Source organism: Coloeus monedula (genome assembly GCF_965178545.1).
Source record: "Coloeus monedula genome assembly, chromosome: 3".
Lineage (NCBI taxonomy): Eukaryota > Metazoa > Chordata > Aves > Passeriformes > Corvidae > Coloeus > Coloeus monedula.
In genome coordinates, this window is record NC_138783.1 from 114908471 (window position 1) to 114936121 (window position 27651).

Here is a 27651-nt window from a genome sequence, read left to right on the forward strand (position 1 = left end):
TGTCGGTGTCGGTATCAGCGCGGGGCGGTGCCGGCGCGGGGCGGTGCCGGCGCGGAGCCGGCGCGGGGCGGTGCCGGCGCGGAGCCGGCGCGGGGCGGTGACGCAGCACCGCACGTGGCGGCGCGGGCGCATGGCGGGCGGCGATGGCGGCGGGCGGCGATGGCGGCGGGCGCAGCCCCGGGGCCCGGCCGGCGCTGGTGCTGCGCGGGGCCATGGCGGTGGCGAGCGGCGGGGGGCGGCTGCTGGCGGCGCGGCCCGGGCAGGACGGGTCAGTGCGGGGCGTGTGGGGCCGGGGCTCTGCGGGGTGCGGTGGGGCCTGGGGGGGCAGAGCGGCGGAGGCCGCCCGGTGCCCCCTGAGGGCCCCCCGTGTGTGGCCCCGCTGGCAGGGCCGGGAGATGCTGGGGCGGTGCAGGAGCCGCTGGCCCTGCTGCGGTTCGTGCCGTTCCGTGCTCCTTGTCAGCGTTTTCTCTTACCGAAACATCACTTTAAAACTTTCCAGGCTTGGTGGTTTTCTGTCATGGTTGTGCTCCCCCAGTTGGAGGTCACTGCTGTGTGAACAACTGTATATAACATAGAGATTATATATATGTATGTCTGTTACACATGCGTATATATGTACATAACGTATAGATGACATATATGTGTACCTATATAAAGAGTATGTATCTATATGTAACACGCATATGTAACATATGTAGGTATAGCACATATATAGCATGTATATGTATAATATGTACAAAAATTATGCATAGGTGTATTATAAATTACAATATATATTGTGTTGTTTTATATATACATGCATACATATGTATATACAGGCATGATGACAGTCTATTTTATGTCTGTAAGGAAGGTACATAAAGGTATCTGTAAGACAGGGGCCAAGAGGATGGTGCCCGACTCTTTTCAGTGGTGCCCAGTGACAGGATGGGGAGCAATGGCTGTAAAATAAAACACAAGAAGTTCCACCTCAACATCAGGAGGAACTTTACATGTAGGGTGGCAGAGCACTGGAACAGCTGCCCGGGAAGCTCATGGAGTCTCCCTCTCTGGAGATATTCCAGACCCACCTGGACGTGTTCCTGTGTCACTGTTCCAGGTGACCCTGCCTTGGCAGGGGGATGGACTGGATGGTCACCAGAGGTCACTCCAACCCGAATGATTCCGAGATTCCATGTAGTATCTGAAGGGAGGTGTCAGAGGATGGACCAGGCTCTGCTTGGTGGTGCCCAGCAATGGGACAGGAGTCAAGGGGCAGAAACTGACGGTCAGGAAGTTCCACCTGAACATGAGGAAGAATTTCTTTCCTCAGCAGTGACTGAGCACTGGGACAGATGGCCCAGAGAGGGTGTGGAGTCTCCCTCTCTGGAGATGTTCCAGAACTGTCTGGACACAATCCTGTGCCATGTGCTGTGGGATGGCCCTGCTGGAGCAGGGAGGTGGGAGCAGATGACCCACTGTGGGCCCTTTCAATCTGACCCATCCTGTGATTCTGTGACTGAGTAAATGCTACTGACAGCTCTGTTGAGTCTGACAGAAGTAAAATATATGCAAAGTGCAGCGTTACTTCACCAGCAGAGGAGGATTTCCTTTTTGACATGTGCATACTGTCCAAAATTGCAAATTTCTGCTGCCTCTGTAGCACTTTGGGAGCCCACTTGGGCAGAGGTGTCTCCTCAAGATGGGGGCAGTTGTGCAAATAACTTTGAAATAAGAGCATGTTACAAAATAGTTGCCTCTCCTCATAGTGAACCTCCTGGTTATTCTAGTCCCAGTAATTCCAGGCTTATTTTTTCCTTGCAGTGATGAGAGTCTCTTTGTGTACGACTGCAGCAGCACGGAGAAGCAGCCCTTAGGAGAGAAAGGGTGAGAAAATCTGCTCTTTTTGCGGAGGGTGCATCTCCTGAGCCTGTGTGGCAGTGAAGGCAGTAAAAGAAAGCTACAGGCTAACTCCCTGAGCAGGTGAAGGGTTGGTTTTGCTAACTCTGATGGATATATATATATATATATCTATTTTTTTGTTTCTATTTCATCCAAGGTTTCATTCCACTGTGCACCTTTTTCTTAGAGAAACACAAGTGGCAAAATCAACAGTTCTCTCTCTTGTCAGTCAAGACATTTATGGAAATGTCCTGTGTTTTTTGTTAGATATCTAAGGCTGAAAAAAAACCACAAAACAGTTACACAAGTTCTCCAGATCTGTTCTCTGAGTCATGAGAGTTCAAAACACACCCACAAAAAAGTATTTTTCTTAGTTTAAATCTAACAATTGGACATTGTTTTACTTGTAGCCAAACAGGAAACATTTTACTGTTTTCCCCCAAATATATATCTAGATGTGCTAGCTCAAATTTTTGTTTTCTAAACAGGTTGTGATGCAGGCTTAGGCCTTAAATCAGTTTCCTTTGTCTTGGCTTATTTCTTTGCATTAATGTCCGTGTTGGCTCAACATTTTAAGCAGAAATAAAGGTGTTTCAAGTTTTACTTTGTTCCTTGTGCTCCTGGTAGTTTGGGAACAACCTCCTCAAGGATTTTCGTAGCTATCAGGTTGTGAACTGTTGTTCCCCTTCTCTCTATTAGGCAGGATGGAAAAGGGACAGATAAAGGAAGTGATGACATCCTGGCTTTTGCCTTCTCCCCATCAGGAGATTACTTTGCCTTGACAGATGACAACAAACGCCTGATTCTGTTCCATACAAAGCCTTCCTGGGAATGTGTTAGTGTCAGGTAAGGTAGCAGGATGGTGCATGTTGTTATGGAGTTATGGCTGATGGATTTAGAGTTCTAAAATGGGAGTGTTTGAAATGTTCATATTTGTTATTGCTTAGCTTCGTGGGTTTTTTTTAAATTCCCTCGCTCAAACAAATTTAATGTTTTTGGGAATTCAGAGTATTTGTCAAGAATTGATGTGTGGTCTTCCCCATACCAAGAATGGGAGTGCAGATGTTTATATCACTGGCCAAGGAAGGATAATCTCTTTCCTTATACCAAACCCAGCGTTTGTGTCTTTAAGAACTAAAACTTTACCCACTCCTGGTGAAGACTGGCGTTGGGCCTGTAAGAATGATGCTGAGCAGCTCAGTGAGTGCATTCTTTGTTCCTTCTGATTTGGAAGAGAAGGTGTTTTGGGGAGTTTGTGAACTTCTACAAAAGTACATCTTTCGAGATGCTGCAGCTGCTTTTCTTCAGTACATTCCTCTTGAGGAAACAGCCTGTAGCTGTCCACCAGAGGTCCCCCAGTTCCAAGTTTTCTGCTGCTGCTTGTGACAATTCTCTGTAGAAAAACCAGGACCATGAAGGACTTCTTGGGAAAGTACCTGAGCATGTGACATCTCTGGTGATCTCTGACAAATCTGAGACCCTGGCTGCAAAACAAAATCAAGTCTCTGTGCTTGGCTCTGTGTGTAGGGTACAAGATGGACCTTTGGCGTTAAACAGTGTTGTAGTGAGGAAGTGGTCAGGGCATGAAGATGTGCCAGGGAAGGTTTAGGTTTGATATCAGGAAAAGGTTCTTCCCCCAGAGAGTGGTCAGGCACTGAAGAGGCTCCCCAGGGAAGTGGTTACAGCCCCAAGGCTGCCAGAGCTCAAGAAGTGTTTGGACAACGCTCTTAGGCACAGGGTGGGATTGTTGGGGTGTCCTGTGCAGGGCCAGGAGTTGGGCTTAGTGATCCTTGTGGGTCCCTTCCAACTCAGGATGTTCTAGGACAAAACCAGAAATGCCAAATTTCTGTTCATTCTGTGTCCTGCCTTCCCTGCTGCCCTGCCTTTTGTGTCTTGCCTGTAACATGCCACTGGATCATTGGTGTTTTAGTTTCTGCTGAAAGTTTAACTAGGACCACAGCTGGATTTTTTGGGAATGTCATTACCTCATGTTGGGAAACTGGGAATACAGGTAAAAGGCTCTTTGCGTGGATAACAGTGCCAAAGTTGAGCTTTGTGGCTTGCGTTGGTGTTTTGTGGCAACGTATATAAAGGTCTCACACAGTGCTGGCCTTTGTAGTCAGCTCGTGTCAGACAAAGGGGAATCTCTGTCCTCAAGATCTTTTGAATCTTTGTGCTCAAGATCACAGGTGGTGGTACAGTGAACTCAGAGCAAGACTTTCTGGTTGGCAAAGTAACCTTTTTTGGTACTATGTTGCCTGTGATCTTGTTGTGGTGTTCCTTTAAACAGCCACTGAGAAGTGTAAGAATTTCTGTCTTCCTACCTGAAGCACAGTGTATTGTCCTCTTGCCTCCAGATGGCCACTGAATTTCAGAGTAGGTGAATATAAATATCCATTCCCTATGATCCTTGGTGCCCACAGTCCTGTGCTAACACAGAGGACATGTTTTCTGGCATATGTGGTCCTTATGTTTATCTGGGTAGTTGAAAGAAAGCTGGTACCTGCTACACTGGCAGCTGGAACTTTGAGCTGATGGCAGATGATGAGGGAAACTCATCAAGTTCAGAGCTTTGTCTGGACAAGGAACCTGGAGCCTTTGTCTCTGTAACTTGGGATATGAAAAGAGTTCCAAAGCTCACCAGGAAGGGCTTCCCTTTACAGTACAGAGTGACAGCTGGAGGAGTAGTTCATACGCAGTGTTTCAAAGTGTTGCTGTGAAGGACTCCTATTAGGACAAATCCTACCTTGTCTTTTTTGCGTGTTTAACTCATATTTTTATTATGTAGAGTGCAAGGAAGTCTACCAGCCTTCATTAGAGTGCTGGCATGCTGCCTGGGTGAGGTGCTCAGTTGAGAAAGTACCAAGCAAATTGCAGTCATGCAGCTTTTAATGGTCTCCTGTTCCTCTCCCCACCCCAGGTGTTTGCTGTTGCATAATTCACTCATTTACTAGACTCAAAAGTGCTGTTCCAGCCCTGTAATGTTACTCTCATCATCGCTGCTGTTTCAGTAATGTTGCATCTGAGAACTGTTTGCCCGGCCTCTTGGTCTGTTTAACTTCTGGACTTGCTGAAGCTGCCATCCAGAGCAGTTCAAGCTGTGCCATTTGTCTTTCAGGTTTGTGACCAGGAGATGCACATCCCTGGTTATCACAGCTGCAGAGGATAAGGTTTTTGTTGCAGACAAGTCTGGTGATGTCTATTCTTACTCAATAACAGAACCTCAAGCAGATGGAAAACTTGAGCTGGGTCATGTCTCTCTGCTATTGGATGTGGTAAGTGTCTGCCTCCATGTATTTACAAACCTGCATTCCTGCTTGTGCTTGGGTCTTTCATTGTTGCTCTTGTCCCACACTTGTGGTTTGTTAGGGGTTTTTTTAATTATATAAATGAAATGTGCTCTAGATGTTTTCTTACTGAGTTTGTGTTGGCAGAGTTTGGTAAGGAAACAAGCTTACAAATGTTGAAAAAGTCTTCATGTTACAGTCTCAGAAGTCTTGGTGACAGAGTGGGTGTTCAGCCAGTCTGCCGTGTCAGTTGAGCTCTTCAATGTGATAAGCTTCTTTTTAAGATGCAGGGGCTCTTCCACCTGTACTGTTGAGGGTCAGTGGCTTTCACTGGACCTGGAAGTCAGTGTTGCTTGTCTTAGCGAGTGAGAAAGTTATTGTCACAAAGATTTTACACTTCCATTGTTACTGGAAAAGAGTGGCTTAGTGTTTGTACCTGCCTTTCAGGGTGAGGAGATACAGGTGGTTTACTGCTGTTCTTTTTTATTTTCCTAGTTAAGAATTTCAAGCCTTGAACTGCTGGGCACTAAAACTCTCCCCTTCCCAACAGGCCCTGAGTCCCGATGACCGGTATATCCTAACTGCAGACAGAGATGAGAAGATCAGAGTCAGCTTGACAAAGGCTCCCTATAGTATTGTATCCTACTGCATGGGACACAGAGAGTGAGTGCCTTGTGTGCCAGAGCCATTGTGTGCAGCCATTCCCTGCACAGCCACCTTCCTCTACTCTGAGTGCGTGAAATCATCTCCTCAAATCACCTTAAACAACAGCTTGGTCTGTAATAGAATCCTGGAATGGTCTGGGTGGAAAGAGACCTTTAAAAGTCATCCAGTGCAGCTTCCTGCCCTGAGCAGGGACATCTTCAATAAGGGCAAGTTGCTCAGAGCTCTGTCCAAGCTGGCCTTGAATGTTTCCAGGGATTGGGCTCTACCACCTCTCTGGTCAGCCTGTGTTTCACCAACCTCATTGTAAAAAAATTTCTTCCTTGTATCTAGTCTGAGTCTACGCTTAGTTTAAAGCCATTATCCTTTGTCCTGTTGCAACAGGCCCTCCTAAAAAAAATACATGTCTCCCATCTCTTTTATAAGACCTGTTTAGGTACTGGAAGGCTGCAATAAGTTCTCCCCAGAGCCTTCTCTTCTCCAGGCTGAACAACTCCCAATTCTTTCAGCCTTTCCTCACAGCAGAGGTGCTCCTGCCCTCTGCTTGTGTTTGTGGCCTCCTCTGGACCTGCTTCAACAGGCCCATGTCCTTCTTGTATGCAGGACTCCAGAGCTGGACACAGCACTCGTCTGGGAGTGTTCTCACCAGAGCAGAGGAGCAGAATCATCTCCCTCCAAATGCTGGTCACAAGAGGCTCCAGAAATTGTTAGCTCAGGATGGAACCTACCTTAGTCTTAAGAAGGGAAGTCTTAGGAACTGTCTTTTGAGATTTGAACATATGCTAATTAAATTAACATCATCTCCATGTGGAACTCAGACTTGGAGGTTCTGTGGTAATACAAAAAAACCTGGCTATATGAGCAGGATGGATAGAGCACTCCTGCTTGGGCACCAGATTGCAGTGTGCTGGAGACTGCAATATGAAATGTATTCAAGGAAGGGAACCTCCAAGAAGGATGGAGAGAGACTATTTACAAGAGTGTGGAGTGACAGGACAAGGGGGAATGGCTTTGAACTGACAGAGAGTAGGTTTAGATTAGGTATTAGGAAAAAATTCTTTACTGTGAAGGTGTGAGGCAATGGCACAGGTTGCCCAGTGAAGTTGTGGATGCCTCATCCCTGGAAATAGCCAAGGTGTTTGTTAATAGTTGCAGAGTGAAAAGCAGTGTAACTTAATTGGAATATATTCAAAAATTCAATATTTAAGTTAGAAATGAATAAAAAAGGGTTACATAAAGCAGTAATTGTCTTGTTTCACAGTCATGGATTTTCTTCTTGCATTGGGGCTCATGGTGATTCTTTCTGGATCTATTGTGCCTGCTTTGTCCTGGAAGTTTGTATTACAGTGACCAAATATCTTCCTTTTATTTTTTCAGTCTATGGCTTTAAAGTTATGCCTGTTTCCAAAGACCAGAGTGTCCCATTCAGGTCATGTTCTGCTCAGGTCACTGTATTTTAGCTTAGTGAGCTCTGAGATAATAATGATCCCCAGAAGTTCAGGTCCTCGTTACTCACCAATGACAAAACAATATCACCAACTTCTGGAAAACAGAACTTTTGGCTGAATGTAGGCACTGGTAAACTGCCACATTAAAATTCTGTAAAGATTGCTTTTAAATGATCTCCAACTGTGGCTGGAGAGATGTGGCACTCTGGAGGCTGAGCCATCACTGTTGCATTTTAAAGGATCTGTTGATTCATGTTTTTAATGTGCATCATGAACTGAGAAAGGGGAACATGCTACCTGAGTAAATCTGTCTCCACTGGCACTTTTTGATCTAAATGACAATGTTCTCTGTTGGGAGGAAGTCAGTAGAATTACCTGAGTGCAGATGGGGAAATGTAGTTCTTCATTAAGTAGAAAGTCAGTAGTTTGTGTAGTGCATCTTTGCTAAGTACTGATGACATTTTTTTGCTTCCTCCTAATTATCTTGATGTGGAAAATCTGTTTGTTTATTCTAAGGTTCTCTTTTAAAACTGCTGTTTTCTCTTACTGTGTATTTAAAGACCAGGGTGTCAAACAAGAGAGTTCAATTTTTGACTGCTCTTCCTTTAGGTTTGTAAGCAAAATACTTGTTATACCCAACTGTCCTGACTTGCTGTTGTCAGCTTCTGGGGTATGTATTGCAATTTCTTAAAAAAAGCGTTGTTTTTTGTATGTTTGGGGTCTTTTATTATTATTTTTTCTAGTATTTTGGCCAATTTCCTTGGGATACTAGGAATAATCTCATGGTTTACAGGATGGCCTCCCTCCTCCTCCTTCCCTCTTTCTCTCTGCTTTCTTTTCAGTGTTCAGCCATTCTATTGTTGGGTCACATAAAAACCTTTTACTGTGCTGATAGTAAAAGCCATCTTTGGGGATGGTGAAATTATCATTAACTCTTTCCTTGGAGCACAGATGTTGTCTGCTTGGATGAGAACTGAAGAAATGAGTATTCCCTCCCTTCCCTCCCCAGTCCTTTTCTTGAACTGATGGCATCCTGCTGCCATGCCACACCTGTACAGAGATGGAGTTGGCCTAAAAGAAGGGAAACAATATTCTTTGTTCCCCAGACTACCAAGACTGCACAGGAAACAAACAGTGTAAATCACAGTAACTCCTGGCATTTGGTTTCAGCTGTTGCTCTTGCTTCCCTAGGGCTCTTGTCCCTCTAATTATTTAAGCAGCTCTAGTGCTGCACATGGCTGTATTTCAGTGTTAGCAAATGTTCTTGGATGGCTTTGTTTTTCCAGAGGGGTGTTTAGCCTCTCTTCAGGAGGTTGCTAAATCAAATGAGAATTTGGGTGATAACAAGAGCAGGGGGCAGAGAAGGGCAGGCTGAAAGAATTGCCATTAGAATGCTGAGCACATGCATGACTGTGCTATTGGAGACAGGCTTGAAATGCCCTCCTCCAGCTACCCAATTTCCACTTCAAAAGGAGAATTAAAATTAGCATGATTGAATAATTTAGAATGCAGGGGGAAATTATGTTAATTAAAATGCTTTATCTGCACTTTGAGGTCTTAACTAAATGACTATTTAGCAGCTTCTGTGAGGAGCTCTTCAGGGAAACAGGGTTTAGCTGAAGGCCAGGAGTGGCCTCTCTTTGCCTGAGTGCTGGTAGTAATAGACTTGTTTCCACTTCCATCTGTCCAGGACTCCACCCTGAGACTTTGGGAGTATAAAAGTGGAGAAGAAATGCACTGCTGTCAGCTAAGTACCATCTGTGGGCCTGAGGCAACCAAACCAGACCAGGTACGTCCATGTGTGCCGGTGCTTTTGCTGTGCTCCTGATCCTTGACACTGCCAAATGTGTTGGTTGCATTTTGTTAGAAGTGCTTCCTTTCTGTCAGTGGGTTTAGAATTCATGTGAGACCTAAAAACTGTTACAGTAGTCTGGGATTTTGGGAAAGGAAGACAGTCCCTGAAATCCAGTCGTGTGTTTTGTGTGAACTTCTAAAATGTGCCAAGCAGTGACCAAAAGAAGCTGGTTCTAATTCTTCACAAATTCAAGTTCTGCACAGTGGACAAAGCCTTCACTTGAATTTTTTTTTCCAAAAACACGGGTGGTGTTGTTTCTTAGGCAGAAGACATCCTGTGACACTGGGAAGATCTAAACATTCACGCATTTTTTAAAATGCTCAGAATTTCAAGTGTTAAAGTTGCAATTTTTCTGAGCAAAAAGAAGCTGTGTAATATTTTTAACCAGTGACCTGCAGTGCTGCCCTGTGGAGTCAGAATGCTGGGCTTGTTATTTTAGGTTCTTTTGCAGCTGGACAGTGTCCAAAATTAAAATGTGCGAGTCCTACATGAAAACTGAACACCGCAGGAGCTCTCCTGAACTTCCAGCCTGTACATCAGTGGTCTCACACACACAAGTTCGGGGTGCTCCTGTGATCTGAGATGCTCACCTGATGTGAGCAGTCGTTCTGGTAGTGCTTGGTCTCTGGTTTTGTTTTTTCCTTGTCATTTAATGTGACATAAGACCAATTAGCAGTGAAATAGCACTTGAAATAGCACTGTCCTTGTCCCTGCTGTGTGCATGGAATTAAACCACCTACTCATCTGCTGGGTTACTTGAGTTCACCTCACCACCCATCCTGCTGCGTGTGATTTTTTCATGTGACTCTCTAAAAACACTTCTTTCCCTGCAGGCCACAGCTGCCTCCCAGTTGTCAGGTGACTGGGAAGCCATGCATGGCTCTTGAGGCAAAGCCACTGTGGAATCCTTATCCAGGCAGAAATTGAATTGAAAACTTCTGCCTTCCCTCCTTTGTGTTGTGGTTTTGATAGTGGAAGTGTGCTTTGCTTCACCTCCCCACATTTGGGGAGCCACTTTAATCACAGGCTTCCAGTTTAGACACTGGAAATCTTGGGTTGGCCTAGAGTTCCTGTTTGCAGGAATTCAGGGTAATATCCATATGGACAATTTAACCTGCTCCTTGAACTTGGAAGTCTTCTTGAAAGCGCACCTGAGCCAGACACCTGTCAGAAGCTATTCGTGGGGTTTTTGACAACTGAAAAACAGGAGGCACAAAATTAAGTCACAAACCCATCTAACTGATATCCTCTGATATTCTGGGTACAGCAGGATTTGAGCATTTGTTTTAGAGGGAGTAATGGGTTTATTCTAAAATAATTTGCCTTCTAGATTTAGAGGATCACTGAGGACAAGTAAACAACTAACTGAAGTGGGGATTCTGTGATTAATGTTAAAAATGCTGCTTGTTGCTTAGACTGGCTTAGCATTAGTAAGAGGGCTTGTGTGTAAATTAGCAGTGCTTGGTCTGTAACTGAATCCTAATTCCACTGATTACAAAGAAGTTTATCAAAAAATAGTATTAAACTATATAATGAACCTTGAATGTAGCATTGGATAAACTAGAAAATGTCAAAAAACTTGTTGCTGCAGGTAGGAACTGATCTAAGAAAACATCTCCAACTCTGTTAGAATGTTTTTGAATGTAGTTTAGTAATACTTGCCTTGTCTCCTAATAAAATCCCTTCCATAGGATACTCTTCATATTGATGTAGTCTCAGGAGAAACTGGAGATGCCCTTTGCTTGAGGAGTCTCCATTTAGCTTCTTTTCCTCAGTGTGAGTAAGCAAAGACAGAAAGGGAAAGCCCACAAGCTGTGGGTTAATAAATAGAACACAGCCATTAAATCATAAACCTTATTCCTGCAGTGCTTTGCAGTTCTTCCATCCAGTGCCACATGTGGTGGTGTTGGAAGCCACAAGGTGGCCTGTTCCTTGAATCTGTGAAATGCTGGATACTGCTCACTCTCACAGGTGTTCTGCAGGGAAAAGGAGACTTTTGTTCTGCTGGCATCTCAGTGCTAGAAATGCCAGAGGTGACGTCTGGTGACGTGTTTAGTCATGTTGTGCATCCAGGTGTGTCACAGATCATCTCCACAACCCAGAGTGACATTTGTGACAATCAGAGTGTCTGCAAATGACTCTGCAGCCAAGGGTCAGATAGGGATAAAAGTGCTTTTTCTTTTTTTTTTTTTTTCCTATTGTTATATTTAATTTTTACCATTGATAACCAATGTGAATGCACTGGAGCTTGAAACACAGCTTGAAGCACAATGAGGATGGAATCATCAGTAATGGTGGGTCATGTGAGCACAAAAATGTGGGCTTATTTTGCTTGGCAGATGATGAATATGTGTCTGTTTGGGGACTGTAGGAGTGTTTTGAGCAGTGTAGCATTGGTTTCAGCTGATGGCTTGCAGATTCTCAGTTCACTTTCCCACTAGAATGGGAGTAATTCTCTAATTCCATAGTGCTACATAAATATTTTCCTGCTTCAGAGCTTTCACCTCATCTGATCTTCTTGACAGCAGAAGCTTGTTTAAAGTCCAGAACATGAATTGCACAACTCTACCCCAATGCACCAGTACATTAATTTTTTATAGGGTCACCTCTTCTCACAGATGACATAAAAAGTTAATTTTAAGGTGTTGGCAGGCTGATAACAGTGTTGTATAAACACCGACTTAAGTTCAGAGAGTATCAAGTGAACATCTGTTTATCACAGAATGTTCTTGTAGCTCTTCCTTAACTGATTTCATAGCCTTGTCCTTGACCAAGAAACTGCTGGGGGTCTTACATTCATTTTGCTGATTTTTTTAACTTACCCACACATGGAAAAGAAAGAACTTGGAAAGAAGATGCATTTTTCTTTCTCTTTCCAGATGTGACTAAAACTTGGTTCAAATCAAAACAACCTGCTCCTCCCTCCTCCAGTGAGGTTGGGGGAGAGCTGCTGTCTAATTCAAGTTCACAGAACCCTTTGTCTCTCTCTAACAAAGCACTTGGCTGTGTAGGTGGGCACTTCCCTGCATGTTTGTCAGGCAACAGGCAGAGAGGCAGAGCTTTGTTATTAGAAATCAATAGCACAGGTTTCAGCTTTTTTAATGTATATGTATATATCTTGGCTTGTTCCTTTAAGTGTCTGAAGAACCCACTTGTGGCTTACAGGAAATAGGAGCTGTCAGTTCTACTCCAAAGCTGTGGTGTAAGCAGCTCCATCCTGCTACAGAGAACCTTTGTGGTTCAGCCTACTCACCCTACCTGGTATTTGGAACCATCTTTTATGTCTGTATGAAACAGGGGTCCTGAGTCCCAGTGCTAAATAGGGACCAATAACTTCATATTTCTGCAGAGTAGCAGGAGATCAGTCCCATGTGTTCTCAGGAACTCTGAATCATATCAGTCCTTTTGGTCATGTTTTTTATTAAGTGCTCCTTTTCTGTCCAAACAGGTGTTTGAGATGAGTGAAAAGTGTGTGCATGCTGTTCTTGCTTCCCCCTATGAAACCGTATCACACAGTTTTTCTCATGTGCTGGAGAGAAAAAAAATGTTTTCAGCTCTGTTTATACCATGAATTAATTTTCTTTCCCACAGTTAGGTTTATCTCTCAGTAGTTGCATCATGTGCTGTTGACAAAATAGCTTCTGGTGTTAAACTTGCTGACTTGAATTTTTGGAAGCTGCACAGCTTGTTTTGCTTTCCTACATGGAGTGCAAAACTGTGAAACGAGCACCCTGACAGTGCCTATACATCAGCTGGTAGCTCCAAGGGTAAAATCCTTGGTTACTCCCAGATTCACCCTAACTTAGTGAACCAGAGGTTCTGGCCACTCACCAGTGTTGTGTTAGAGAAAGAGGTGGAGGTAAAAAAAAAGAATATTTGAGGAATCTGCCAGCAGAGTGTCAAAAAGATGTATTTTCCCTGCCCTAAAGGAAATAACTCCCTGCTTCTCTACTTGGAAGGTTTTAGTCATCAGCAGTGTTGGTGTTGTCTCTGCTTATAAAATACACTTGAGAACCAGCCTTTTGCTGTTGCAGTTTTGCCTTTCACGTTATATAACAGATACTTTTGAAAAAGCACCCCAGGACATCATTTTGCAGTTTCTCTGTTCCTCCCAAGTTCTTCCCTACTCCAGGAGCCTCACATCAGTTGTTTCATATTTCAAGTAGAATGGTTTGTGCAGCAAAGGTGCTGCTTCTCTCCCAGGTAAAACTGTTGAACTTCTAAATTAGGAGTGTGGTGCGGGGTTTTTTTGTTGTTGTGTTGGTTTTGTTGGGGTTTTTTTAATGAGGGAAATGGCCTCAGGCAGTCTTTCCTTGTTGTTCAGAACACATTTTCTGTGCAGCAGGATGGCTTCACCCAGGCACAGGTTGAAACAGAGGCAGCACAGCAGGGATATTAGGGATATTAGCTATGCATCACTATCTTCGTTTTTTAACAAACAGAACAGCAGCTAATAGCTTGTGTTTGTAATATCTGAGCTGCTGGAGTGATATTCTGCCTGAGCAGGCTTAATGTCAAATGTTTTTGCCATTAGCATTGCAGGAGAAAATGTTTGAAGGTGGTGTATTTTCCTTCGTCTGTTGGTTTGTCTGCTAATGGTAGTTTGCTCAAACCTTTACATTTGATCTTTGGACAGTGTGGAAGGGAAAAGTGTGGAAAACTTCATAGAACAGCAAAACTGGTACAAAAATAAACTTGACTGCAGTTTAAAGGTAATTATTTTGCTTAACTTGCTGTAAATTAAGACACGTGCTAAATTTTAAAGGCTCTTAATGAAGTGGAATGTGAATTTTCTGCCCATAAATGGTCTTAACTTAGAAGGATGGGGTTTCTTTTTTTTCTATTCCTAATAGAAATACACCGTGTCAAGAATAACCTACTGCTGTCAAGGTGGTTATGTTGCCATTCTGTGTGACAGGTAAGAATAGATGGAATAATGCCTAAAATCATCACAGCTCCTGCAAAGGCAAGAGCATCTTTCCCTGCTGGCTGTCCTGGCTTTCCCTGAGCCTGCAGTACTTGGTACTGTGGGTCTCCAGATGTCCAGGAATGCCTGTGGCCTCACAGGGAGCCTCTGTGTCCTCTACTTGTTCTGAGTGCAGAGGGGAGTACAAGGGTTACCTGGCTGAGTTAAATTTTGTGCAGTTTGTGATGCCTTTCCCTCAGTGGAGGAAACACGAGGCTGGGAGGTACAAGAGCTAGGGGATGTTTGATTTTGGCTGGTGCTCAGCTGTATATTCCTTCAAGTGCAGCCCTGTAGGCCAATGTGCCACAATGCAACACTCCTCATATTTTAAGTCCTTAGTAATCCTTATGAAATTCCCTTTACTACCCTTTCTTTTAAAGAGAAGGCAGCACTGACTGCTTTTTCTTTCACATAACGCTTGAAAAGCCATTTGACATGTTGGGTATTTACAGCTTCTGACTCAGGTCATGTAAGCAAACTGTATTTGAAGTGCTTATTCTAACCACTTTGCTTTGGCTCAGTTTGGAATTAGAGTGGGTGTCTGTAGTTTGCTGTACAAGTGATGGCTGTAGGTGGATTTGGTAATAATGGTAATTAAGTTTTTCCTCTCAAAAGTATTCCCACAGTCTACATCTTTCAGCTCAATGCCACTGCCCAGCAGCTGGTTTACAAACAGCAAGTCTCTCTGAAACACAGAGGTTGGGACATTGCATTTGAGGAAACAGGAGCTCTGTGGATTTTGCAGGAAGACAAGGAAGCACCTCTTCTTTTGTACAGAGCATGTGATGGACAGTGGAAGGTACTTTTTTAATGCTGAAAAATCCTGAGTTATTTGGTGATGTCTTGAGGCCACAGCAGAAGTGGAGTTTGCTGTTCCATGAAAGCTAAAAGGCACCTTTCTCTCTGCCTTGAGATGGAATAAAAGCCATAGATAGACATCTCATTCTTCTTCTCACCTGTGTATAATGCAAAGGTGTCAAGAGGTTGTTATGAACACCAGTCTGTTTGTTCTCAGCTAAAGCTGCCATCTGGCACAGCAGGAACAGAGTGCTTGTTAGCACTCAGTACTTTAAACCATTGCCTGAGCTTTCTGTGGGCTACACTTGATGATTTAAAAAAAAACCAAACCACAAACCAACAAAATCCCTTTGGGTTTGCTCAGGAATGCTTTCCACACAGCTTTCCTTGTGCCTGCCTCTGAGGGATCCTTTGCAGGACAAGGCATTTTGGGAGCTTAAGCGAGTTACTTCATTTTCACTGAGTACACGGAATCAAATTTGGGGTATGTGCTATCAAGTTCTCTTTTATTGCCTATTAAACAACTGCAAACTCATCTGTTATCCTTGTAAGTCCCCAGCTAATTATGGTCTGGTTGTGAAGTGGTTTTAAATGAAACTTCTGAGTATGTTCTTTGACCTTAACGTGTTTCCTGGGATATTTCTTTTCCTCACAGATTAGTAAGTGGGAATCAATTCCTTTTTTTGTTCAAATGGCAAAGCTTTCCTAGCAGAACTTGAGATCTCAGGCCAGGTTTCAAAAACAGCTCTTGAAAATAAGAGCCTGGGAGAGATCATGGAGGTTTTACACTTGCTCTCTTTCACTGCACTCTTCTGAGAGCTGTTGCATTTTTCAGCATGCTGTGAAACACAAAATTGTCTATTAATCCCAAAATGACATGCAGCATTCCTTCTTTTCCCAGGCTGTAACTGATGACAGAGGATTACAGAAGATGTCAAAATATATTCAAGACAACTGGACAGTATTTGAAGGTGAGAAATTTGGCCTAAAGGTTATGGGAATGAAGATTTTACAGCTGAAGCATAAGATTTAGGAACAAGATTGGAGTTCAGGTCAGTTCAGCTGGCTGTTGAAGTCACTCAATCTTTGTTTGCTCAGTTTCATCACACTGTCTGGTGTGGAAGTCAGTGCAGATAATGAAGTATGTTTGGGGCACTGTTATCAAAGAATGATGTAGGTATTTAGAGCTGAATTGCAGCCTTATAACTTTGCCATAGACACCTTATCACAGGGATGTATCCAAACACCCTCTGGCAGAGCTGCTGGAGTCTGTCTTGCTGCTGTGGTATCAGATACTGGTGTTTGTTGTCTTGTCTCCTGCCTGGGTGTGAGACTTTGTCACAGATGTAGTGGAAACAGGATGGAACAGCCATGGGAGGAGCAGCTCTGCTGTAAAGATGGGCTGCTTGGGTCCACCTTGGCAGGGCAGATGGTGTGGCTGGAAGGTGTGAGCCTGGATGGGACAACAGATGACATTGGTTAGTGTCAGGGCTGGCTCATTTTGTTCTTGCTTCCTGCCCCACTCCCAGTCTCTGTCAGAAAAATAATGCCTGGCTTACTTGTTCAGAAGCACCCTATGTTCCCAGGATTTTTTGTATTTTAAAAAACACCCAGCTTTACTTAGAAGCTGAAATTAAAGCAGTGGTGGCTGCAGGGTAGAGAAGAGTTGTGGCATGTGCTAAAATCTGAATTATATATTGAAACTTCATTAATAGAAATTTCTCTCCTGTGCTTTGCTGGGAGACTGGGAATCTTCCTTAAAAAAACGTGTTACAGTTCTCACCAGTCTTCTGGTCTATTCATGGTGGCCATATGTAAAGATGAGAGCTGCAGAAATGTTCAGTCTGGTGTAAAGTCTCCTTAATATCTGGTATTGGGTGGTTCAACATGTAGCTGTCATTAAGTTGTAATTAAGGTGGTGCAGTCTTTGCAAGTCAGGTGCTCCTTTGGAAGGGAGATGTTTGCATGGAGATGTTGCAGTCTTGAGAGTTACAGCCAGGTGGATAATTAGGAGGATGAGGTCTGAGTGAAAATGAGCACAGAGAAGTAAAGAGAGCAGGCAGGGGGAGAGGTTCTGGGCATAATTAGCCCGTGGAACAAACGAGTGTGAAAGGCAGTCACTGGCTCATCTGCAGCTGGGAAGGGAGCACAGCTCATGTGACAGGGTTCATTATTGTTAATTAGTAAGTGGAGGCTCACTTGATAAGCACTTATTCCAGTGCATAATGAGTGCTTCAAAGGTAGTTACATTTTGTGAAACAAGTGATCATTACATTGTTTGAATCCAGTCCTAATCCCTGCATATTGTCCTTTTATAGATTTTTCTCACCTGTTTGAGGTTTCTTTAGGATTTAAGATTCAATGGTCAATCTGGAAGTATCACAGAACCCTAGAATGGTTTGGGTTGAAAGGAACCTTAAAGACAATCCAATCCCAACCCCCTGTCATGGGCAGAGACACCTTCCACTAGTCCAGGTTGGTCAGAGCCCCGTCCAACCTGGACTTGGACACTTCCAGGGATGGGGCAGCCACAGCTTCTCTAGTAGCTCACCACCCTCTCAATAGTTTCTTCCAATACTGAGTCTAAACCTAGTCTCTTCCATTTTGAAGCCATTCTCCCCTGTACACATTGAACAGTTTGACATTGTGCTATAACTCATCCTAGAAAAATTAAAGAGGAAGATTTAGTGCAGACTGATGAAGGAAAGAGTAGCATGGATGTTCAAACCAGCAGCACCCAATTTCTCCCAGGACCAAGGGCCAGTAAAACTCTTACTGAGTGCAACACTAAAAGTAAAAACCTGTGCTTTGCTGAGCAAGGAAAAGCTGCATTTTATACCAAGAAACAGGGGGGTGCTGTATGTGTGTTTCTGTGGAGTAGCACACTTAGCTTCAGAACCAAACCTTAGCAGGTGCTGGATTTCTCTTCATTTGTCCTTTAAAGATTGTGATTTTTGTTCAGTGGGAAAAGTGGAGAATGGGAGATAATTGGCTTTGTCAAGTGCCATTCCAACAATTTTTTAGAAATACGGCCTTAGCCAGCTGGTCTAATTTTGTATTCCCTACATAAACAGTCTGATTGGGGATTTTTGGATAGCAGTTAGTTCCCTGCTAAGCTCATCTAAACCTCCAGCCTTGGAGGGGATGTGAGCAATATTACACTGAATTCACAGAAGGTGTAATAAAGCCATTGGAGCAAATGCTTAGGAATCTCTGTGTGCTGTAGAACATGACTATTTGAAGTCTAAACCTTTGGCCTTCTTGTAAGTTAATACTTTAGGAGAAAAGCCAGCTAAGCACAGTTAGGTGGCAGCTCCCTTTGTAGTGTTTGGGTCCCAGGGAACAACTCCAGTGGTTCAAAACCAGAAGCCCTGAAGTCTGCAAGTGTCCACTGTGTGAGGAGAGCTGTGTCCTCTCTTTGCTTCAATGTCAGGTGCTTGATTCTGTATGAATTTTTTAGCCTAAAAATGGAGGCTGTGCCTGGCTGGTGAATGCTGAACAGCTGCTTGCCAACACAAATCAGGCTTACACAGTGTAAATGTTGATATTTAATCACAGAGTGGTTTGGGTTGGAAGGGACATTAAAGATGATCTCATTCCACCCCCCTGCCATGGCCAGGGACACCTTCCACTATCCCAGGTTATTCAGAGCCCTGTCCAACCTGGCCTTGAACACTCCAGGGATGGGGAGTCCACAGCCTCTCTGGGCAGCCTGTGCCAGGGCCTCACCACCCTCAAAGTAAAGAATTTTTTCCCAATTTTCAATCTGAATCTGCCCTCCTTCAGCTTAAGGCCATCCCCCCTTGTCCTGTCACTACATGCCTGGGTGAAAATCCTTGTCCAGCTCTCTTGAAGCCCCTTGAGGTACTTTGGAAGGCTGATACAGTGGATAGGACCACAGTAAATGAATTGGAATTCCACCATCTAAAAGGACACTCCAGGAAGTAATCAATGAGACCTCTAATGGAATTAACACCTGTGTTCTTGCTTTGCCCACCTGCAGGTTCTGTTGGTGCAGAGAGCTACTACAGCAACCTCTACAAGGCCTCCTTTGATAACATGGACGAGTACCTGCAGAGGAAGGAGGAGAGGTTACAGCAGCAGAAAAAGAAAAGGCAGGATCTGCAGCGTGGTTCCAATGGACAGGCAAAGAAGATGAAGACTGAAGAGCCATCACTATGACTGCTGTGAGCTTGTGACCTTTGCCTTGAGGAAAGAAAGTGATCCAACTGTGGACTTTTTATGTATGAAATGAATTATGCAAAAGGACTAGTTTAAAATTTTATCCAGGTTTTCAGGCAGGCTGATGTGACAATATCATGTTTGCAGCAAATAATGCATTTACAACATACCTAAACTTTCCAGCAGAATACAGTGTTAGTTCAGTCCTGGGAATCTCTGATGCATGTTACATGAATATTGGAGATGGTGTTTTCCTTGAAACGGGATTTTCTTTTTGCCTGCTGTGTTCAGGCTTTCTTCTTCAGGTGGAGACACACTGATTAAAGTGGATGCAACTTTATTTTTAATTACTTTTGGTTTGGGTTGTTTGGGGTTTTTTTTTAAACTTTTTAAAAAGATTGTTAGTTAATGTAACTAAGTGTACCTGGGTATGGGGAGGGGAATGTGGAAAAAATTCTTGCTGGATTTGAGATGTTTTAACTGAGACTTTCCCTTCTCTGTTTTTATCCTTTAACTTCCGTTCATATGGTTGGGATTTTGCCTGGCTTCCAATCCATTATATCTTACTTATGGGATATTTCTATAGGAAGAAGTGCAAAAGTTAATTTTGTTTACTGCAAAGTAAAAGTAAAATGTGTCAGTCAACTTTGTGTTACTGGAAGCTCCTTCCATTACAATATGATTCTGCTGTGTCTGAAAATCATGTGAGAGCAGAATTTGGAGTGCATCCTGCTTTTTTCATGGAGAACTTTCCCATACTGTAATTATCCAAGAGACACATCTTCTTGAGAAGATGTCAGTAAGAGCCTTATGGGGCCACTTGTTGCTGCATCACAGGGCAGAAGATGTGTTCATCTGCCAGATGGTATCATGTTCATGTGGAATATCATGTCCTTCACAAAACCAGGTGTGGAAATCTGTACAGCCCATTAAAAGTACTCAGATTTAACCTGTGCACTGTGAGTGGTTCTCTCTGGAGTGTCTGGACACGTAGAATTTTTGCATTCAAATGCAGATGTGTGGCCCAGCTGCTTGGTTTGCTGACAGCTTCTACCCTCCCCTTCTCCCGTGAAGGATGCTGAGTGTCAGTAATAGAGCTCAACAACAGGTAGGGAAATTTCCTGGTGGTTTCCCTAAATCCCATGCTGATCAGAAGCTGTGAGGGAAAACCCTGTAATTTCAGTCTTCTGAAGGAATGTGTGGGGTGAAAACCTTCCAGACTGTACCTGGAACAGTCAGTACAGTGGTACAACACTAGTGATGAGCATTTTTCGTGGTCCTCAGGAAAGGATGAGAAGCTGCCACTTGAAGTGCTTTGATAATTGGGTAGGAGTGGTGGCTTGGAGACTGAGGCACCTGTGGGGTGATGGTGGCCTTTAAAACTTTGTAATTCTTGTGTTCATTTAATTGAAGAGGAGCTCTAGGGAAAGGAGTTGAGGAAGCACTTAAGGAAGCTCCAGCCTCAGAGTAGCTTTTATTTAGGAGTAGAGTTTGCTGGTGTGCAGATTCTGTAAAATACTACCAGAAACGGGCTTGTATTCAGACTCTGTGAACCAGACAGGACAGGAGGAAAAGGTTCTGAACTAGATGTTTTGCTGGCTGTGATAAAGAAATCATCCCATGATGAAGTTTGCGGATCCAGTGCAAACTTCAACATTTTTGAACTAATTTGAATCTGCAGCAGGAGCCTGTACTGAATCATTTCTGCATGTCACCAGGTAATACTGAGGAGGTGGTGTGAGCTCAAAGCAGGTTCTTTTTGTGTCACCAGAACATTATTTTAGCCAAGCCTTCTGGGCAAGTATTGCTCTGATGCTCTGACCTGGCCCTGGGCAGATTTGGGCATCTTGGAATTACAGAATGGTTTGGGTTGGAAGGGAATTTGAAGATCATCCAGTTCCAAGCCCTTCTGCTAAAAGCCCCATCCACCCTGGCCCTGAACACCTCCGGGGATGAGGCATGAACAGACTTCCAAGGATGCAGGAGGCTGTGGGTGTGCAGGGCTGATGGGGCAGGTCACCTGTGGCACTCCTGCTCACCACAGAGGTTTTTACCCAACCCTACCTTCTCAGCAGCTTTGATGCTGAGTGGTAGGAGTCCATGTGCACAAAAACCCCCATTTTCTCATTGAAGGAAAATCTGAGGAGAACACAGGTGAACTGCCTTCAGTGCTTGGTTGCAGATCCTGTATGTCAATATTGTTAAACTTCTAAAGGGTCAGAGACTGCCATGGCAATTCCTATTCCTGGAGGATATTTTTCTTCAGCTTAGGAGAGATAGACCTTGACAGTGATCTCCACTGGCTGCAGGCACTCCTGTGATCCTCACCCTGCCTGCTGTCCTGGAAGAAACCCAAATTTTCTTCCAACACTTGAACTCGTGACAGATCGCGGTGCGTGGGAGTGACATGAGATGTGATATCTGGCAGATGGCTCAGGCCTTTTGGTTCTTCTTCCTGCAAGTTCTCCTTTCCTATTCCATTTCATGTTTCCTTTTCTGCACACAGCAGTTCCTGAGCTTCAGTTGTGAGACCATGTGTGCCTGTGGATTGCTTTCAAGGGCTCTGTGCAAAGTCATCAGAGAAAGGAAGCTTTGCTGGAAGGTGTAAATCCTTCCTTTAGATGTTTTCCAGTCTGCCTTGTCTGACTGGAAAACACACACAAATCATTAAAAGGGAGGGGATACCACTGCTGCAGAGAGGGAAACAACACTCCTCTCCCTGGTATTTGAACTATTTTTTTCTAGTGGTTAAACCTGATGTCACTTGCTTGTGTTTATTTTCTGAACTTGAACCAAGGCCTGTGTGTGTGCCTGGCAAAAGGGAGTGGGTCTGCAAGGGTGTAGTTTTACAGCAGGACTGGAAACCCTCAAACCATTCCAAGAATATTTGTAGGCTACATGAGTTCACCCCATGCTGCACTGGAGCTTTTTGTGGTGATTGTGCAACTCCCCTACTTCTCTGCTGAGCACTGACACTCCAAGGAGCTTTTAAAAATGCAGGTAGGGGAAAATGTGTTTCTTTTCCTCAGCATTTCAAACCAAAGCATATCCTTCCTATCCCTGTTGCTGGGATTTCACCAAAAGCCCCTTCAGCAGCACACAGCTGAGCAGAGTGACCTTTTATCTGTCACAGCAGGAAGGAACCCTAATCAAAGGCAGCCCAGAACTATGCTTTGGAGCAGGCCTTGCATTTTTAACAAAACTTTGGAAGCAATCTTGTTCTATAAACAAAAATGTCTGTAAACAAAAATGTTCTATTGTTTAGAAAGAAAGACCCCAATACAATGTAGTTGCTTTATCTCCAGGCTAGTAAAAAATTGCTGCCAATTTCAGCACACTCCAAAATATGCTTCAGCTTTCTTTGATGAGCTATTTTGCTTTGATCTGAGGAGGAAACACCCTGTGGGTTTAACTCTTACTGGTTGTCCCTGTTGCTGTCAGTCCTGGTGACGTGGTGTGAAAGGAGGACTCGGAGTGTGGTGAGGGAAAGCACAATGGGATTTGTCAATAATTGTGGATGCAGAGGCTGGAAAGAAAAGAGAATTGAATGTTGATTTTTAATGTATTTGCACAGGTTATCATCCACTACAGCACACCAATACTTCTTCCAAAGTTCTTTTTTCCCCCCTCTCCATTTCTATTGATAGAGATAATTGGTGTGCTTGCACAGGCAGATGTGCCCATGGGCATGACCTGAACACCCAGCAGGGTGGCTTCCCCTCATTTCCTAACCAGCACTTACAGCCTTGACTTTGAACAGCTTTTGGAAAGTTTATTGCAGTCAGTGCCCATTGGAAATGGGAGTTGGGTGCTGTTGGTTGCTTAATTCAACTTTGAATTCAAACAGCTCTTTATAGCTGGGTGGAGGTATTAACTCCAGAGAATCAGCATGAAGCAAATACAGGTAGAAGCAAATAGGACTTGAACACAGTCATGGAGCCTCCCCTGCTTCTGTCAACAGCAAGGCCCAGTTCTCCAAGGAAAAGCTTTGAACAGTTATTCACCTGTCTGAGATTTATCAGATTTACACCTACAGGCAGGATATAATATTTCTTCTTGTTGCCCATAGGGATAATAAGAAATTAATAGTCTTATCTGGCATGGAAATTCTGATTTTGGACTGTCAGACGTAGTCATGTATATGTGTGTGTATATATATATACACACACATAAAAAAAATATGAATAATATATATATATGTATAAAAATATATCTATGTAAGAAACCCCACACCAAACCAAAAAATCCCCAACTATTCATGGACCCAAGCTTCCTTCTAGCACAAAGTAAGGAGATCCTTTCCCTGTGTTGTATCTTGCTGTTATATAACCCTTTGGCTTAAGCTTTACTTGCAGTGGGAAGAGTGGCCCTCACCTCCTCAACCTCCGTGTGAGAAAGAGACAACCTCAATCCTGTGAAAAGTCCAGGGAGCAGCACAGGTTGGCACTTTTGAGTTTTCCATGCCTTGTGTTAAAGAAAATACAGTATAAACAAGTAGCTGTTGCTGCTAATCCTTTCTGAAGTGACTGTTGGAGGGAGGCAGTTATGAAACAGAGTATTCAACACGAAAACACAATTAAGCATCCATTTTTGGCATTCCATCTGTGCAGGTTTTCAGGCTTGCAGCTTGATTCACTGCCTTTACAGCTGTGCTGCAGCCCACCAGCGTTTTGTGCTTTTAAATAAGAGCTGTGTTAGTGTATTTTCTCATCAGCATGTTGTCAAGATGGCAGCATCCCATATAAATTCTGGTTAGTTTTTTGCAGTGCTGGATGTCTTGGATTTCTCCATTGACTTTTCCCCTTTATCACTGCAGTATTTTACATAGCAGTGCTTCCTTTGCTTTCTAGTATTTCAAATTTTAATATTTCAAAGCTCAAGAAAGGCAGAATGTGACACACCAGCTATAACAAATTAAAAGCAACATTACTCTGATTTTTTTTCCTGTTTCCTGCCTTGTGGAAGACTTCATATTATTATCTACGTTCATTAGTTTTACCTGAAGTAATAAATCATCATTGCATCTAAAGCCAACAGTATTCAGCAAATAAACCAGCAATTTGAAAGTGAAAGCTTCTTATCTTCAAGGAAATTGTAGTAATTAGTCACTGTCTCTAAGATTTACATGTGCTGTGTTTCTGGAATACTTTACTGGGAAGTTCTCTTTTGTAAACAAGGCAGAACTGTTCTGTGTCAGGCAACTTCTAGGAAGAGCAATATAAATCAGCTGGTACTTCTCAGCTTCCCTGAAATCTCTTATGGGAGTTTCTTTAGGGAGAAGAGCAGCTTTTACCTGCTTGTTTCAATACAGAGGCACAGGGACTTTGGTCATTATATCATAAAATTGAATTTCAAGCCTTTTCCCTCTCTTGCCACTGCCTTCATTAAAAGCCAAAGAAGCTCTCCAAAAACCCAAAGTCACCAAACAAAACCCCCCATCTAAAGCCACGTAAATAAGATTTCAAGATTTTTGTCAAAAGCAATCATATCAAGTCAGGTTCTGTCCCTTCTCTCCTCTCCATGGTGCAGCCGGGAGGAATTTTCATCCACTCCTTGTTTTCTTTCAGTTTTGTAACCCAGCACAGCTACAGTCTACAACAAAAAGAAAAAATAAAAAGAGGAACATCTCCCTGTTCCACCTTTGCAGCTGCAGAGAGCCCTGAGCACTCACAGCACTGGGTCAGGTGCAGCAGCTCCGTTGGGACGTGTCAGGCACCAGCACGGAAAAGCTGCTGCTGCACGTTCATTTCCTGTGAATAAGCAGTGGGTATATTCAGGAAGGCACTGGGAATGAGTTGACAAAATCAAAAAGCAAGAGGTTCTTTTCACCCTGTCAGCTTTTTGTTTGTGCTTGCTGGGAAACCCAGCAGCGTTATCAAGGTAGCAAAGGGGAAATCTGTGTATGAATTGATGACAGCTGCTGCGGTTCTTAGGAGGTTCCCAGGTCACTTCTTGCCCTGTGGCCTCACATGTGGCTTTACTGGCACCACAGAGGCAGTGTCCTGCCTGGTTGCTTGCCTGCCCTGTGCCACCCTGCCCTGGCACCTGGCTTCTCCCACAGGGGCTGAGGGGTGCAGTCTGTGGCTGGGGTTCTTGCTGCATCCCATTTTGGGAACACACAGCACAGCAAGAGGCACTCTCTTCACTGGCTGGGTGTGGGAAGGGGGCTCCAGTGCCTGCTGAGGGATGTGTGAGCCATCAGAGCCCTACAGCCAGCTCTCCCTCCGGTCTGATGTGTCTTCTCTGCCCGATTCCCCTCACTGCATCCCACCTGTGCTCTGACACCATGCCTGGTGCTCCTGCCTCAGCCTGGCTTCTGACACCTTGTGTCACACTGGCAGGAGTGACAAGTGCTAGGCTCTCTCCGCAGGTGTCACTGCCATGACTGCGCCAAATGGTTCAGTGATGAGAAACAGAGAAGCTGCTCTCCTGACAGGGCTCCCCAGGAGCTGCAGCTGCCTCCTCATTCCCACACTCATCCTTCATCACTCCGTGAGAGATGCCACCTCTTTTTTCCACAGGCAGAGGCAGGTCCATGTACCCTGTGTGCATGGGGAGATACAGGGAAAGAATTCTTCCCTGTGAGGGTGCTGAGGCACTGGAACAGATTGCCCAGAGAAGCTGTGGATGTCTCATCCCTGGAAGTGTCCAAGGCCAGGCTGGACAGGGCTTGGAGCAGCCTGGGATAGTGGAAGGTGTCCCTGCCCATGGCAGGGGGTTGGACCTGGATGGTCTTTAAGGTCCCTTCCAACCCAAACCATCTGGGATTCTTTTTTTAATATAGATCACATCAAAATTGCAAGAGCTGAAGAAAGGGTCAGGAAATGGCACTACCTGGTGAGCAATGATCACGGCAGGAATGGCTGCCTTGATCCTTTATCCCTAAGTGGGAGATATTAGGGATGTGAAGGTATTTCACCACTCGGACATTCAGTCTTTTCTGCTGCCCTGGGGAACAGGGTGGCAGTGAGAGAGCTCCCTACCCACTGCCCCTGCTGATCAGCTTCCCTTGGTAACAGCAGGTCTGTGGGAGTGAGCCTGGCAAAGGCAAACACATGGAGACAGGAGAGCTGGCAGGCTGGGGGAGCTGCCTGTGCCTGAGAAAGAAGTGTGGCTGTGTCTCCAGCTCACTTTTGCCATATTTTTACAGGACTTTTTAAAAGGGCATGTACTGATAGGGCAAGGGATAATGGGTTTAAAGTGAAAGAGGGAGGGGTTAGTTTAGGTTTTAGGAAGAAATTCTTTACTGTGAGGCACTGTGAGGGTGGGGAGGCCCTGGCACAGGTTGCCCAGAGAAGCTGTGGCTGCCCCATCCCTGGAAGTGTCCAAATCCAGGCTGGATAGAATTTGGAGCAATCTGGTCTAGTGGAAGGTGTCCCTGCCCATGGTGGGGTTTTTAAAATGAGTTTTAAGATCCTTTCTGACTCAAACTGTTCTGTGATTCTGTGTTTTCCTGCCCTGGGCAGGAGGCAGGGGGCAGGTAGTGTCACAGAGGCTGAGAGATGATCCCACGCTGGCCAGCTCTAAGCCATGGAGAACATTTGCAGAAGCAGATGCCAGAGAAGCCAGCCTGCCCTGGGGCTTTGCTGGCAGAGCTGCTGCTGCCCTGGAACCCCCCATTTGCAGCACTCAGCTGTCAGAACCTGCACTGCTGCTGCCCACACCCACCTCACTCTGGGTGGGCTCCGTGTCAGACAGAGAAAACTCCTGTCCACCTGCAACACATCACACAGACCCAGCCCGTCTGCTCTGGCTGAGCCAGGTCCTTCAAAGCCTACAAACAAAAGGGGTTTAGCCCTAGTGAGCCCTGACCATCCATTTTTAGCCTTGATGGAAGGACAGCCAGCTCCTCTTGGAAAAGACACGGCTGCACCACCCCTGTGCTGGGCACTACTTTAACCAGCCCTTACCCAGGAGGTGATAAAGTGAGTGGGACCTGTGATGACATTCTGCCCTGCTCCCCAGGCAGCATTAGGCATTGATTTCCAGAGAAATCACATGTGGTGAGTCAAGCACATCCCCACATAAAGGAAAAGCCTTTCCTGGGCGGGCAGAGGCAGCTGGGTCTTGCCCCAGTGCTCTTTGCTTTGTGCCCATGAGTTCAATGGGCTCTTTGCACTCAGCTGGGCTGAGCAAGGTGTTCCCAACTCAGCTCATCCACTTCCAATAAAATGACTAGTTCATGAGGGAATCATATCTAAATTATCCTGGTTTAAATTCACCGGGGAGCTGAACACGCAGGGGAACGCAGAGATCTAGGGCAGGAAGGGAAACTCTGTCTGGATCCAAGGTTTCAGCCAAGCTCCTCTGGGAAGCAAGCAGATCCCCTCTGCAGAGTTTCCAAGCAGGATTCTGTCTGTCTGTAAAGGAGCTGCATAAGTTCCTGCACACCCTGCCATGGGTAGGAGTTGTGTAATCAGCAAATCATTCCTGAACTACAGCAGGAGAAACGAGCCGTGGCCATCACGAGCCAAGCAAGAAACTTCAGCTAAAAAATAGTGCAAATGGCTTTGCACTGGCAACTTCTTTCTGGAGGAGCATAATTAGTGTTTTACTGATTGGGTTCTGCGT

At 44.6% G+C, this 27651-nt stretch overlaps 1 protein-coding gene across 1 annotated transcript; it reads left to right on the plus strand.

Moving 5' to 3' along the window:
* The first annotated feature begins 131 nt into the window (after positions 1-131).
* On the plus strand, positions 132-20029 carry WDR4 (WDR4 tRNA N7-guanosine methyltransferase non-catalytic subunit). Its single transcript, XM_082278823.1, has 11 exons — positions 132-268; positions 1804-1866; positions 2581-2727; positions 5000-5156; positions 5719-5831; positions 7889-7949; positions 8970-9068; positions 13988-14052; positions 14716-14899; positions 15800-15869; positions 18902-20029. The coding sequence occupies exons 1-11, from the start codon at positions 144-146 to the stop codon at positions 19078-19080; spliced, it is 1263 nt and encodes a 420-aa protein (XP_082134949.1). The 5' UTR covers positions 132-143; the 3' UTR covers positions 19081-20029.
* The last annotated feature ends 7622 nt before the right edge of the window (positions 20030-27651 follow it).